This window comes from Vipera ursinii (assembly GCF_947247035.1).
Source record: "Vipera ursinii genome assembly, chromosome: 13".
Classification (NCBI taxonomy): domain Eukaryota; kingdom Metazoa; phylum Chordata; class Lepidosauria; order Squamata; family Viperidae; genus Vipera; species Vipera ursinii.
The window spans coordinates 17177848-17194316 of NC_139526.1; the positions used below are offsets into that span (position 1 = coordinate 17177848).

Below are 16469 nucleotides of genomic sequence, written 5' to 3' on the forward strand. Positions count from 1 at the left end.
TATATATATATATCTACTTGCAATCACTGGAGCAAAACAATCATTTCAGGCAATGAAATATTAGTGCCTCTTGCCAAGCAGTCCAATTATACAGTAGAAATCATGCCTTCCGGACAGAAAATATTTCTTCCTTTCTCCTTACATTGGGATGAGCTTCCAAAGCAGGGGTGTCTAACCCTGGAAACTCTTAACACTTCTAGACTAAATAAATGAATAGATAGCTCCTCTCTTGCGCTCTCTTTTGTCAAAATGACACGGTACTCACTTGTCACGTTCAGGTAAATCAACGGACTCGTCTTGTTCTCTCCATTCTTTTCATTGACCGCCTGGACATAGTAGTTCCCCGCATCAGTTGGCAACGTTGCAAGAACGACCAACTGGTTCTCTAGGGTGATGGTTCTGTATTGAGGGGGGGAAAAATAAGAGCGCTTTAGTGACTTAGGACAAGACAACATTCGGGCTAGGTATGCTGCAAAATTTATTTATTTATTTATTTTATTTTATTACATTTATATACCGCCCTTTCCCGAAGGACTCAGGGCGGTTTACAGGGTGATTAAAACAAAAAATACAAAAGTTAAAAACAATTTTAAAAAAATTACATCCGTCCCTGAACAAATAAAACCCCAGTTAAAATTAAAATTAAAATTCTCAGCCTGGGCCAGTAGTGCATCTCAACGGGAAGAGGTTTATACGGCACTCAGAAGAAAACCTTTAAAGAATGATGGTATATATCTATGGGTGAAAAATCAGAATGTCAGTTCTCGGTGACAGGAAATCTGGGAGCCTGGAAGCCTGGCATTAAGACCAATTGGTCATCGACAGGCACGTAGAGATAAGCAACATCTACATACCATTCAAAAGAAACCACCCAAAAGACAAAAAGGAAACAAATACACCAAAACAGCTCCTCACCAGCAATCAATACCCAGATGAGCAGAGTTTAATGCCAAGTTTATTACTAGACCCACAATCAAGAAGTAAACGATCAAGAAACTAACAACTCAGACAAACAAGCTAACAATTAAAAAACAGGCTAATCAAGGAACCAGCAAGAACACTCCCATCAGCCACTATAGTATATAAAAGAGAGCAAAACCCACTCCCTCCTAGCACGGATGATGTTACCTAGTTGGGTAATGAAATATCTGCAAGAAAACCACCAAGGACCCCACAGTTCTCCTCCTCCTCCTCTTCTTCTTCTTCTTCTTCTTCTTCTTCTTCTTCTTCTTCTTCTTCTTCTTCTTCTTCTTCTTCTTCTTCTTCTTCTTCTTCTTCTTCTTCTTCTCCTCCTCCTCCTCCTCCTCCTCCTCCTCCACCTCCACCTCCACCTCCACCTCCTTGCAAACTCATCTCCCTTCTAGCACTGAGGATGTTACCTAGTTGGGTAATGAAATGTCTGCAAGAAAACCACCAAGCTCAGAGAGACCACCAAGGGCCCCTGTAAATATGGTGAGGGCTGAGAATTTTGAACACCCTACCAAGTTATAGCAGCTGGAAATGGAGAAGATGTGGACGGAGGAGAGGTCAACCTTTCATCCATGTCTCTTCTCTCCAACCCGAAGCCAAGTGGCTAAGATAAACAGTAAAATAACCACCTAATCTGATCTCAGATCTCTTTTATCTCACATCAATGATACTGGCAGCAGTATCATTTAACTTACAGGGATGACACCAGGCATAAATACCCAATTAGTCATTCACAAATACTGATATGAAAAACTACTACAAAATGGTACTTGTTTTTTTTTTAAAAAACAAAGCCTTCCAAATCTCTGCGCTAAAAGAAACAACTCTTTTGGGGTGGGCAAAATAATGCCAGGGGTGAGGGGGAAATCAAAGGCAAGAGATTCTCAAGAGGCTTCCCTTCTGTTTTTAGGATGTGTTTAGCTCTCTTAGTTTCAGATACCAAGAGGTGATGCAAGTTGTTAATTAACATGCTCAGCTGGGGAAACATGGAGGGAATAAAAAGTAAAGATGTTTACAAGTGACAGCTATAATTGTAGCTACAGTCATTGGGGATCGTAGCTTCTCAAAGAGTGATGAAATATCAGAGTCAAATGCACAATTTTCTCTTTTTGCAACAAAAGGCTACGGGTACTTTCCTCGTAAAATGTCTCTGACTATTTCTGTTCTAGATACCACTCTTATTCCTTACCCAATCCATTTTTAAATTAAAAATGAAAGCCATCAATGAAGAAAAACGAACTTATGGAAGCTTTGAGCTGTGGGGTCCTTGGTGCTCTCTGAGCTTGGCTGTTTTCTTGCAGATGTTTCATGACCCAACTAGATAACATCATTAGTGCTAGGAGGGAGGGGGGGGTTGGTCTGTGAGCAAATGTCTAGCACTGATGATGTTACCCATTTGGGTAATGAAAAGTCTGCAAGCAAACAAGAGCTTGGAGAGCATCCAGGACCCCACAGTCCCCTAACCACTCCGCAAAGCCCATTCCCTTCTACCGTTGGGTCATGAAACATCTGCAGGAAAACTACCAATCTCAGAGAGCACCAAGGACAAAATGGCTCAGAATTCTACATGGATCTTTGAAGTCTGAGCAAGTTCCACCAATCCTAACCCAGGAGTCAATCTGTGGAGATACAGAAATTGAGTATGAGGTGTAAGGTCAAGAATTGATGTGAAAACACTAAATAAGAAATGGCAGCAGGAGATGAATCCACTAAGCAACATTACTACAACAATCAGAGCAAACAACCAATGGAACAGCTGGCCTCCAGAAGTTGTGGGTGCTCCATCACTGGAGGCTTTCCAAAAAAACCTGGACAATCGCTTGTCTGAAATGGTATATAGGGTCTCCGGTTAAAGCAGGGGGTTGGATTAGAAGACCCCCAAGTTCCTTCCAACTCTACTATTCAATGTTCAATGTTCTACTTGCAGAGAGGAGTGTGTGAGAGTCAAGCCATTGCATTTGCCGGGACAGCCAACTCCATTTGGATCAATTAATCCCATTAGTTGTAGTCCATCAGCTAACTTGATCGAGTCATTAAAGTGGTATACGGATAAATCAGTAAGAAGGATTCCTGTTTAGTTGAAGACTTCCATTTATCCTAGTAGATGGTATGAGTTTATGGTGAAGCTCTGATCTGATTGTTTTGCAACTGTCACATGCTATCGTAAACAGATCCATCACTCTGGAGCAAGAAGCTAATGGCTTCTTCATGCTTTTATGATAGGGCCATCTGAAAGAGGACAAAGCCTTGGAAAAGACTTCTTTTCTTTAGATTTAGATTTTTTTTTTAGAAGACTTCTTCTTCTTAGATTGGGTGAAGGTTGGAAAGAGGGCAATGTTCTTGAGCCAAGCCACAACCAGGATGCTGATTAAACTAAGATAAAAAGTAGATAAAAAGTAAATAAAGGGAACATTGAATGACAACTTGTGGAGCCCTTTTTAAAGTCGTTTGGTACAGAAACTAAGACATAAAACTGCAAATTAAAAAGCCACTCACAGGTACTTGTGTGCCTATATTTAAGGATTACTAAAGGATTACTAAAGAGGAATCTTAAAATAATGTCGTTCTTAGACTTCAATAGCTTCGTTAATCTGCATAGGAGATTCATTCTTTTTTTTCTCTCCAAAGAATACTGGGTTATTACTGTGTTTTTCCCCCCCATAAATAATTAGTGTAAACTTGTGTGGCTGGGGAATGATGTCAAGGATGGAAGATCAGAAGTACTTCCCAAAGGCGCACCCAGAATAGATTGCATTTGTTGCGTTACAATCAGATTTCCTTGGAAATACAAGCTGCCTTTCACCAAGGGCAACAAGATTATTTTGCTGGAAAAATGCCCTAAAATTCAGATCATTTCTGATGGAAACCTGTGTTTTCCACCCAAAGGTATCGAGGCCAGGCTTTAACAGGTTAGGATTAAGAGTTTTGCAGTAAATGAATGTATTTAGAAACAAAAATGTGTGGGGGGGAAAATAAGACCATGCACAAGTGTGCCCCTGACTTGTCTCTTGAGGAAAACAAGTGAAAGGCAACATCAGCCTCTGGGAATTATTAGAAATGACCCCTGGAATGAAAAGAAAGCTAAGAGGGAAAGGAAAATCTACTTTATTGCCACCAGTCAGAGCATTGTATTTGTTTCCTGCCAGATGGTACCCTTAGTCTCTCACACACGATTAAAGTAGCGTCAGAAACTCAGTCCAAAATAATAATAATAATGTCTTTTGCGTCCTCTTTTAAGATTAGAACTGTGAATCCACAAAGCAGGAAGACCAAAGGCAAAGGGCACACCTGTCCTCCTAAAACAAGCAATTCCGTCTAGCAGGGTGAGTGAAAAAACACAAGGCAAAAATATTCATGGCTTGCATCCAAGGATGCTGGGTCAGACGTATCGCGTTCCCTTTTTAGCAGCGTTTTCAAGAGTTTATTCTGCAGCGCACGAGATTTATGAAAGGGCCAAACAGCTGATTTTTCAGCAGGGTCTATTTGGAATATCAACTTGTGCTCAAGCAGTTCCCTCCGACCTTATCGTGGAGACCTGTTCTCCAATCCACCTGAGGTCAGCACAAGGAGTAACGGATCAAGGACACATCCAACCTGGAACTAAGGTGTTTCCTGACAGCGAGAGGAATTCATCAGTGGAACAGCTTTGCCTTTGGAAGCTGTGGATGCTCCATCACTGGTGGGTTTCAAGAAGAGAACTGGACAACCATTTGTCCTGAATGGTATAGGGCAGGGGTCCTCAACCTTGGCAACTTTAAGGCTTGTGGACTTCAACTCCCAGAATTCCTCAGCCAGCAAAGACTTAAAGTTGCCAAGGTTGAGGACCCCTGGTGCTGCTTGGAGTAGAAGATCTCCGAGGTTCCTTCCAACCACCTTACTCTATCTTCTGAAATTCAGGAAGAAATAGCATGGGTCAGGATATTTGAGGAACCACCTCTTTCTGATTACCTCTGCCCATCTTTTCTGTTCTGGGCCCTGCCCGCTAAGGAGCTACATCTAAGTGACTCCCAGGAGATGGGTCTTTTCTGTTGTGGCACCCTCCATGTAGAATATCATCCTCTCCATCACCACTCCAAGTAAGACTGGTCCCATCCTTGATGTCCTTCTGCAAGTCTTTCAAAAATTGGTTAGGTCAGCCAGCCTGCGTGTCAATGCTGCAAACATTGACATGTTTTTGCATTGACAATATAAGAGGCAGCCTTTTGTTTAAACTGCTTCGCTTTGAATCACAAAAGGGAGGGAAATGTCAAACGGCTATTTTGAGAAGATAAGAATAGCCACGTACAGAAAGGGAAGTGAAACTTCGTATGTAAAACTAATTGGACAATGGGATTAATGATGTGTAAACAAGAGTGGGAATTGTGTATGATATGATGGGCTTAGGGGAGGAGATTTCGGTTTCTGGCATCCATCCATGAGTGCTGATGCTGCGTTTCATTATTAAGACTTTTTAGATTAAAAAAAATGCCTGAATTTTGTTTGAACTGTCTCATTAATTGGAACCATGACTCTGCAGGGGGATGGGGGAGGGGAGAGAGTCCTCATGGAAATGGGGATTTAATGTGCTGGCTATATTATTCTGTACAACATCTTACATACATTCCCTTAGCCCTTCAACTTTTATAATAATAATATGAATATTTTTACTGTAGAGGTTTTTTTCCTGTAATTATAGTTTTTTTAATGGTATTTTTGCACATCACTCAGAGTTACGTTTTGAGAAACGGAGGGAGGAGTTATAAATGTGATAAATAAATAAATGGCATCTGCAAATGGAGCTCTTTAAAATGACAAGTAGCCCGCCAATATCCACAGAGGCTTTATTGCTGACTCATGAGAGCATAACAAGGGCGCAAAGAAAAAAGCACTTTTTTGTGCATCCATAAAGTCACGCCCTCCTCCCCCAGGGCTAAAACCACAGACCTGTGCGATAACCAAAGTCCAGGCTCTGTTCACGAACCTCGGAAATTGCAAGACTCTAGATAATGATGGTCTCCTGCCTATTTTTCCTAAACTCTGCAGGGCATATCAACCTGAGGAACAAAATCAACATTCAGATTAATGATTGGCTTATTAGGGTTTCTGCATTCAACATAATTCTGATGCAGCCAGAATTCTGTCACCGGTAAGGTGATTGTGGCTTTCGCTTACATATAACCCTGAAGCTCTACGAAAACCCCTAAGACCAGATGCCAATTTAGAGAGAAAAATCTCCGAAATAATCCTAAGTATTTGTTTGCGACTGGCTTTTTCGCAAGACGCATCAAATGATGCATGCTTAAAAGGCTGGTTTGCTCACTTTCTGCTGAGATTCAGAGTTTTTATATGAGGGATTAAAAGTTGAAAAAAGTTTCTAACACTTACTCCCCTCCCCCCCCCCAGTCCTAGGGGAAGACAAGCATTCTGATTTGCTAATATATATTTTTTTTTCTTTCCTAATAGAAGAGAGAATTAGATGTTTGCTGCTTCTAGTAGCTAGACTGCATGATAAATCAAATCATGCCAAGTTGTTGAATCATAACAGAATAAAATCCAAACCATAACAGAGTCTCATTTAGCCTCTGCTTATAGCATAGCCATCTGTTCAGGATCCCATGCAATTTATTTATCAGTTTATTTATTCCAAAGTTCTAAATGAAGTTTCTTTTCCAGGGCTGCCGTGCAGCCCATGCCAAAGTGTAGCTGTTTGTCAAGTGATGGCAAACACCAGGGGGGGGGGGGGAAAGGGGTCCCTATACTAAACAAAACTTCACTTTGTATCACATCACAGGAGATGGACCTTCTGCTTGAGGATTTAGGCAATCCAGCGAGACTGATTTCATTAGGAAAAGAGATTTTGGGACAACGACAATATAATTACTCGGAAATGCCCCTGCAGATATGTCATCAATTGGCAAAGCATGGCACATGTAAAAAAAAATTGGTAAAAAAAAATTGATTGGTAAACTCTAAGGTTTACACATGAACCAAGCGACGGTCATTTATTTCCCCAAGCCATGGTCCAATAGAACAATAACTTTTAGCAAGATGTTGAATCCAAAGCTAGCAGAAACAAAACGAGTTTCAATTTGTTCTGCACTCCGTACCTCAGCAGAGTCTGTTCTGATGGCAAAAAAAAAAAGGAATCCCCAGATGCAGACAGATTTTTGCACAATATTTCGGTTTTTACCCCACACAGAGACCTTCAAGCTGTTGTTCAGAAGGCCACCGTTGAGACTCTTCAAGATGAGAAGAGCCAGAGATGGTTATTGGTTTCCTAGAATAAGGTGGCAGCTAAAAGCATTCTGGATTAGGAATTTTAAGCGTTCTTAAAACTGGAACCGAACAGGAATTGTGATGTATCTTTTCCGTTCTGGACCAGATCTTTCTCAATTTGCAGAAGGAAACGGGGCAGAGAGAGACTTGCAAATCCGATCTCAATCTCCAGAAATTCTTTTGATCCAAGAGAAAGACTGCCTCCTGGGGCTGAACAAAAGAAAAGATGCTTCTATTAAACAAGAATTACAGTATAGCAACGGGAGGAGGGGGGGCGCAGAATGCAGGTCTATTTGGAAGCATCATCTGCCAGGCAGATCCAAAACAAGATATCAAGATGGCTGGGTTTTTCTTAGGCTGCAAGTTTGCCTCAGATCTGAAGAGGCATCATTATCGCCCTGAGCCAACGCTTTGTGCTGCTTTTATTTTAATCTCCCAAGAGACACAGGTGGCAACTATAGGACACAAACACTCATAATGGGCCTGACTGAACGCAAGCTCTGGAGTGTATCTTTACCGCATTCTCTGATTCTCTCAGAACCATGGCAACTCCAGATATAACCTTTGTCATGCAAACTACAAAACACAGCCAACAATTGGAATGCTAATGCGAACACACAAACACACAGGTGCACATGGTAACACACACACACACACACACACACACACACACTTAAAAAGTACTTTCTTCTGAGGGGGCAAAAGTCACATTCCCCAGGCCAAGGTCACATTAAAAGAGTTATTGCATATTGGTTTCAATAGAAGACAATATTTGTAGCGCAGGGTTGACGTGTCCTTGATGTTCACTGAGCTTGGCTGTTTTCTTGCAGACGTTTCACTACCCAACTGGGTAACATCATCATCAATGCTAGAAGGCACTGGGGTTTGTGGGAGGAGGGGGAGGAAGAGATGGAAGAGGAGGAGAACTGGGGCGTGTGTCTTTGGTGGGCTCCATGCTTGGTTATTTTCTTGTAGACAATTTCATTACCAAACTAGCATCATCAGTGCTACCAATGCTATCATCATCAGGTAGCATTGATGACGTATTACCAGGGCTTTTTTTGTCATAGAACACCCAGAACGGAGTTCCGGCACCTTTTTCGGATGGAACCTTGTAGGGTAGGCAAGACAGATTGTATGACATGTGTGAGTTCCGGCACCTTTTTCTTTTACAAAAAAAGCACTGTGTATTAGACTTGGGTAATGCAAGAAAACAACCAAGCTCAGAGACCACCAAGTACCCCACAGTTCTCCTTCTCCTCCTCCTCCTCCTCCTCCTCCTCCTCCTCCTCCTCCTCCTCCTCCTTCTTCTTCTCCTCCTCCTCCTCTCTGCAACCCCCACTCCTTTGTAGCACTGATGAAATTCCCTAGTTGGGTAATGAAATGTCTGCAAGAAAACAACCAAGCTCAGAGACCACCAAGGACCCCACAGTTCTCCTCCTCCTCCTCCTCCTCCTCCTCCTCCTCCTCTCTGCAACCCCCACTCCTTTGTAGCACTGATGAAATTCCCTAGTTGGGTAATGAAATCTCTGCAAGAAAACAACCAAGCTCAGAGACCACCAAGGACCACCTCACTTGTTAGTTGATCATACGTTCAACTCACCAGACCCTCCAGGACTGCAGAAGTCCCAGCCAGCTATTGCAAAAGCCAAGCGTAGCATCGATCCCTTCTGCATACATACCATAATCCGACCTCATGCACTGAATTTCTTAAGTCATCACACAACATGTGTTATTTTCATTAAAATGGCATTTGGTACTTGGGTAAATATTTTGAATGCTTTAGACTTCGCAGACCCAGAGGCTGTTGACGCGGGCGACTATAATAAATGCAATTTAATTTTAACCGCTTTTCAATCGGCGTGAGAAGACTGCAGTGTTGAAGGGCACCTAAAACTGATTAAATTGAAATTAAAATAATCCTAATTGCATTTCTTTAATCGTACTGACATTGCGTTTCTGACGATTGCATTTCATTAATTTCGGACCTCACATTTCTTTCATTTCTACCCTGCTTCCTCCTCAGATAAATTTAACATCCCATCCACTAACATTTTTCACTATGCTACAGCTTCTTGGTTGAGCTTAATAAAATAAAGTAAAATAAAATGCACCCTGTTGGTGCTTTGACGTTTTATTAATCTGGCACATCAAAACAGCCATGTGCATTTCATAAATGAATGCTGTGCTTTTCTGATCATTACCATGAATTTTAGCAACTGAAAGCATTATTCTTGAGTCACATGATCCATCAAACTGCTTTTCTTTCTTTGTCATCAATGATCATAAAATACAAGCTACAGTAGTCTGAGGAGATTTTTTTTCCACCCATCTCTATAAAGACTGTTTTCATTCATGTACTTTCCTAATGGTTTTGTGCTAGTCTGGTTTGGAAAATGGAACAACAAGCTTTTTGTTTGTTTGATTTTTCTTTGCGACTATACATTTCCACACTCAGATTTGTGTGTGTGTGTGTGTGTGTGTGTCTAGTTAGAGCCAGATAAAAAGACCAGGCAATCATGTATCATGTTCATTAACACGGAGATATGAATTCTATTAGCCTCTCTAATTCATACGAACACTGGAATTAGAATTTATTTTGCATTATTGTTGTGGTTTCCCTCCATCCTGCCCATGCACACAACATCTAGAACTGGTTGCTGTGGTTATCTTAGAATAAGAATAGAATGTTAGAATAGAAGAGAGCTGGAAGGGACCTTGGAGGTCTTCTAGTCCAGCCCCCTGTTCAAGCAGGAGAACCTATACCATCCCAGTCAGGTGAATGTCCAGTCTCTTCTTAAAAATCTCCAGTGATGGAGCACCCATGATTTCTGAAGCCAAGCTGTTCCACTGGTTGATTGTCCTCACTATCAGGAAGTTTCTCCTTAATTCCAGGTTGCTTCTCTCTTTGATCAGTTTCCAACCGTTGTTTCTCGTCCTTCCCTCTGGTGCTTTGGAGAACAACCTGGCCCCCTCTGCCTTGTGGCAGCCCCTCAGATACTGGAATAACTGCTATCATGTCTCCCCTATTTCTTCTTTTCTTTAGCCTAGCCAAACCCAAGTCCCGCAGCCGTTCTTCGTATGCTTTAGTCTTTAGGCCTTTGATCATCTTGGTTGCTCTTCTCTAATTTTTTCCCTAAACTTTCAACATCTTTTTTGTGATAAGGTGACCAAAGCTGGCTGCAGTATTCCAGGTGTGGTCTTACTAGGATTTCTTGAGATCATGTATTTTCATCTGGATCCTCTCCTTGCCACTGGACAGGATTGTGCAACCTCTCACAAAAGTGCCCCTTTGGGGACACAAGGGGGCTACATTTTTAAACAATTCGATTCTTAGCAGGGTTTTTCTAGAACATAGTTCAGTTTAGCCTACTGAATAGGATATATTACTCTAGGAGTTAGTCTAGGTCAGGGGTAGGCAACCTTGGCTCTTTTATGACTCGTGGACTTCAACTCCCAGAATTCCTGAGCCAGCATAGCTGGCTCAGGAATTCTGGGAGTTGAAGTCCACGAGTCATAAAAGAGACAAGGTTGCCTACCCCGGTCTAGGTGATAAAGCAGTTAACTTTGTGTTAGAAAGCTGGGAAGAGAAAGATAGCTGAATTCTAAATATTAATGCTGCTCTGGTCCTAAGTTTCATGACCGTGTTTCAGCCAAAAAAAATTTCAATATTCCTGGAAGACATTCTGTTAAGGCTGCGGGGAACAGACAATCTGATTCTTGCAAGATTCTTCCCAGTTTCTTTTCTATCCTTTTAACAGCAGTTGAATAACATACAATAAGTGGACAATAGTTTTACTTCAATTGCTGGTTTTCTATCAATTCCTTCTGCTGACACCTACTGAAAAATCACATATCCCATGTGTTCGGGATATGCGCATTTTCCGTGAACCTTAGACGCATATTGCAATAGCTGTGCTTTTCTTTGTCAGTTGTCACATCCTCTTGGAAGCACTATTTTTCTCTGGTGTGTTTTCAAGTTTGTCCGTCACTTTTGATGCTTAATGGAAGCCCAGTGGCGCTCCTGACACTTATAACAAAGAAGGGCCTGAGACAAACTGCAGCTAAATAAGATTTTAATAGGCAAACTGGTGAGAAGGATAATTCGACTGTATTTGCAGGATCACAAGCTTTAAGGCAGATGAAAGAAAAGTCTGCTTCAGGGATAGTTTAAAACCTGGCGGTCACCATACAAACATGAAAACAACTGGAGATGTCACCTTTTGCAAAGCATGCCCTGAGCAGCAAAAAAAAAGGGGGGGGGGCTATGATTTGGGGAAATGGCATGTGCTATCTTTGAAACACGGCCTTTATTCAAAATCTAAAAGCAGCATCACCCACAGAGCCATGCTATGTTATCTGGACACCATCACCCAGGAAGAGCATGTGCACGTGCAAATCTTATAGTGATAGAGACAATAGTTCTTCCTCTTCCTGGAAGGAGAAGAAGAACAGCCAGCCGGCCAAGTGGTTAAGGCGCCAGGCTAGGAAGCAGGAGACCCTGAGTTCTAGTCCTGCCTTAGGCACAAAAGCCAGCTGGTTGTTGTCTTTGAGTCAATCCCTAGGGGACGGTGAGTTCTAGTTCAGCCCATAGGCATGAAAGCCAGCTGGGTGACTTTGGGCCGATCACCAGGTGACCAAGAGTTCTAGTTCTGCCTTTGACATGAAAGCCAGCTGGGTGACTTTGGGCCGATCACCAGGTGACCAAGAGTTCTAGTTCTGCCTTTGACCATGAAAGCCAGCTGGGTGACTTTGGGCCGATCACCAGGTGACCAAGAGTTCTAGTTCTGCCTTTGACCATGAAAGCCAGCTGGGTGACTTTGGGCCGATCACCAGGTGACCAAGAGTTCTAGTTCTGCCTTTGACATGAAAGCCAGCTGGGTGACTTTGGGCCGATCACCAGGTGACCAAGAGTTCTAGTTCTGCCTTTGACATGAAAGCCAGCTGGGTGACTTTGGGCCGATCACCAGGTGACCAAGAGTTCTAGTTCTGCCTTTGACCATGAAAGCCAGCTGGGTGACTTTGGGCCGATCACCAGGTGACCAAGAGTTCTAGTTCTGCCTTTGACATGAAAGCCAGCTGGGTGACTTTGGGCCGATCACCAGGTGACCAAGAGTTCTAGTTCTGCCTTTGACCATGAAAGCCAGCTGGGTGACTTTGGGCCGATCACCAGGTGACCAAGAGTTCTAGTCCTGCCTTAGTCCTGAAAGCCAGCTGGGTGACTTTGGGCCGATCACCAGGTGACCAAGAGTTCTAGTCCTGCCTTAGTCCTGAAAGCCAGCTGGGTGACTTTGGGCCGATCACCAGGTGACCAAGAGTTCTAGTCCTGCCTTAGTCCTGAAAGCCAGCTGGGTGACTTTGGGCCGATCACCAGGTGACCAAGAGTTCTAGTTCTGCCTTTGACATGAAAGCCAGCTGGGTGACTTTGGGCCAGTCCCTCTCTCTCAGTCCAACCCCACCTCACAAGGTTGTAGTTGTGGGGAAAACAGGAGGAGGGAAGTATGTTGGATACGTCTGTCGCCTTGAGTTATTTGTAGAAATATCAAAAAGGCGGGATGCAAATAAATAAATAAATAAATAAATAAAGTACCAAAGAAAAAGAAAAAAGAATAGAAAGGTTGGAGATTTCATGGACTCCTCAGAATTGCAAGTGCCTGGTCTGTTTCGTGGGATATATATATATATATATATATATATATATATATATATATATATATATATATATATATATATATATATATATATATATATATATATACACACACACACACACACACACACACACACACACACACACACACACGATCGATAAATAATAGGAACGCATTGTACATTTTTAATTGCGTCCCAGGGAATAAAGGGTCTCTGTGTGTGTGTTATTCAGAAAGGCAACACCACAAGGCAAATTCTTGAATACAAGGCACTGGGATGGATGGAACTTTGCGATATCGTATGTCTTCACTACGGCCATTTTCTCCATAGGTTTCAAATTGATAATATTGGATCTTGCTGATTTTTTTTTTAAAAAAGGTAGCTGCATCTTCTTTTTTCCCCCTAGTATTAATGACAGGGATAAATAAATAGGCCTTTAAAAAGGTAAAGGTTCCCCCGCACACGCGTGCTAGTCGTTTCTGACTCTAGGGGCCAGTGCTCATCTCCGTTTCAAAGCCGAAGAGCCAGCGCTCGTCCGAGGACGTCTCCGTGGTCATGTGGCCGGCATGACTAGATGCTAAAGGCGCATGGAACGCTGTTACCCTCCCACCGGAGTGGTCCCTCTTTTTCTACTTGCATTTTTATGTGCTTTCGAACTGCTAGGTTGGCAGAAGCTGGGACGCATAACAGGCGCTCACTCTGTTTGGACACGTGCAAAATTTAGTTAAGGTGCAACAAGGTAGAGGTTTTTTTGGTATAGTTTGTTTTTTTAAAATCAGAAATCAATCCCCCACCCCTGTTTGCGTTGATATTCCTGGACCGAAGGGATAAGGACATCTTAAGTGTGGCCAGTTCCATCTGCCTGTACGTTTGTGCGGGCAGCCGGGTTAGCGGAGCGCTGATGCTGCCGTTGCGTGAATGCGAGCAAGGAAAGCGAGATCCTCATTACAGAGTGAAGTGGATAATGGGAATCGGTAAGCGAGAGTGATGGAACTGTGTATACTGCCCATTAACTCGGTAATAGTGTCTCTCTCTTCTCCAGATGAAGGATTCTCTGGCACCAGCATTTTGCCGGGTTGCATAAGCAAATCCCCCAGCCTCCCCAGCAGAAATGTCTGCAACTTGAGAGATAACTCTAAGACAGACACAAAGCAGGCTGGTGAGAATTTCAGCCCTTCAGTTCTTGGCACGGCGGTCATCGGCTTCCCTCCTTACCAGCAAGCTGAGATGCTGTCAAGGTCTCAAGCGGGCAACCCAAGGCTCACACACACACACACAAAGCAGAGGTTTTAACTATCTGCCTTATATTTAGGTCAAGCTTACAATAGTTGGCTGCTTAATGCATATAAAGATGGAAGTGGATATGTCTAGTTGAATGAAAAGAAGGACCAGGGGGGACACGATAGCAGCCTTCCAATATTTGAAGGGCTGCCACAGAGAAGATGGGAGTCAACCTCCAAAACATCTGAAGGCAGAACAAGAAGCAATGGATGGAAATGAATCAAGGAGAGAAGCAACCTAGAACTAAGGAGAAATTTCCTGGCAGTGAGAACAATTAATTATCTTACTGTGCATCTTGATATGTTGAGGAAAACATACCAATAGTAGAATCAGTTGGCCAGAAGATTTGTAGAGTAGAGTAGAGTAGAGTAGAGTAGAGTAGAGTAGAGTAGAGTAGAATAGAATAGAATAGAATAGAATAGAATAGAATAGAATAGAATAGAATAGAATAGAATAGAATAGAATATCTTTATTGTCATTGTGTATCTCACAACGAAATTAAGGCAATTAAATTCAAGCAGGAGATGGAGAGATATTTATCGGGATGGCTGGATTCCTGCATGGTGCAGAGTTTTGAACTCTCGGATTTCAATGACCCCTTCCAAATCAATTATTGACTTTTGAGCACAGGCCTCTACTGCCAAATCCCAAGGAATGCAAAAATCAAGGATAGCAGCATTCTACTTTGCATATTATAGTTTGAGAAGCATAAATACAGATGGGGTGCTTTAAAAATACGAACAATCTTAAAGCAAATACCCACAAATTAGGGCAGGCATCAACTTCCGGATCAAACCACTCCAAGTAAATACCATTTTTTTTCTACCTCATTGTGGCCTCACCTCCCTAATAGTAAGAATAGCAGAATCATTCTAAAGGAAAAATAGCAAATTCCATTTTTTTTAATCGTTCACAAGCTTCCTTAAATAAAGTCTTTTGTAGGCTGTTTCTGTTCATGTATAATTTTTAAACTGTCAGGAACAAAAAAAAAACCAACAACCCACTACTGGACTGAATAGCAGACTAAACTGCAAACTATCAAAAATATTCAAACGTTTTCTCATGGATAAAACTAAGGCTGCAGAGAAGATGATAATCAACAAAGATGATGAGGGGACCTGGAGGCTAAAGCATACAAAGAACGGTTGCTGGAATTGGGTATGTCTAGTTCAGTGATGGGGACTGTAGTCAAGAAATTAAAAGACGCTTGCTCCTGGGGAGGAAAGCCATGGCAAATCTAGACAGCACACTAAAAAGCAGAGACATCACCCTGCCAACAAAAGTGCGTATAGTCAAGGCTGTGGTCTTCCCAGTTGCAATGTATGGCAGTGAAAGTTGGACCATAAAAAAGGCTGAGTGCCAAAGAATTGAGGCCTTTGAACTCTGGTGCTGGAGAAGACTCCTGCGAGTCCCTTGGACTGCAAGGCGATCCAACCGGTCAGTCCTAGAGGAGATCAACCCTGACTGCTCTTTAGAAAGCCAGATCCTGAAGCTAAAACTCAAATACTTTGGCCACCTAATGAGAAGGAAGGACTCACTGGAGAAGAGCCTCATGCTGGGAAAGATTGAGGGCAAGAGAAGAAGGGGACGACAGAGAAGGAGGTGGCTGGATGGGGTCCCTGAAGCAGGAGGCGTGAGCTTAAATGGACTCCAGAAGATGGTAGAGGACAGGAAGGCCTGGAGGAATGTTGTCCATAGGGTCGCGATGGGTCGGACATGACTTCGCAGCCAACAACAACAGTTCAGTGATGGCGAACCTTTGAGAGACCGAGTGCCCAAACTGCAACCCAAAACCCACATGTATCGTCGGGTGCCGGGTGGGCGTGGCCCATTGGGTGGGTGTGGCCAGTTGGGTGTGCATGGCCCATTGGGTGGGTGTGGCTGCGATGGTAACGGCAGACTGGGTGGGACTAAAAGGTGAAACCAATCAACTCCAACTTTGCGAGATCTTTTTCCCCACGAGAAGTTGAAATTGATTGATTGATTGAACCTTTTATTTTTGGCACATGGCGGCGGAGGCCTACACTGAAAAGGTTTTATTAAAGCCCAGCTGAAGGCCTAGGACTGGGGCGACGGCACACGTGCCCACAGAGAGGGCTCCGCGTGCCAACTGTGGCACGTGTGCCATAGGTTCGCCACCACAGGTCTAGTTTGTTGAAAAGAAGGAATAGGGGTGATATGATGGCAGTGTTTGAGGGGCCAACTCTGTTATTCTGTCATTCTTAGGATATTACATATTTCCCTAATCAATGAACGCAAAATGCCCCCATCGAACCCTGTAACTGTTTCGCCTTCGGCAATGTTCAAAGCAA

At 42.8% G+C, this 16469-nt stretch overlaps 1 protein-coding gene and 1 long non-coding RNA gene across 3 annotated transcripts in view; both read right to left on the reverse strand.

The window, feature by feature from the left end:
* The window catches only part of LOC310646477, a 417476-nt gene that overhangs the window by 210547 nt on the left and 190460 nt on the right, over window positions 1–16469 (reverse strand). The window lies entirely within an intron of this gene.
* Window positions 1–16469, reverse strand: part of SDK1 (sidekick cell adhesion molecule 1) — a 331319-nt gene that overhangs the window by 194000 nt on the left and 120850 nt on the right. For both annotated transcript variants that reach the window (XM_083372962.1, XM_083372961.1), the window contains exon 5: window positions 266–399. In XM_083372962.1, coding sequence (XP_083229088.1) covers window positions 266–399 — 134 coding nt within the window. The remainder of the gene's footprint in view (window positions 1–265; window positions 400–16469) is intronic.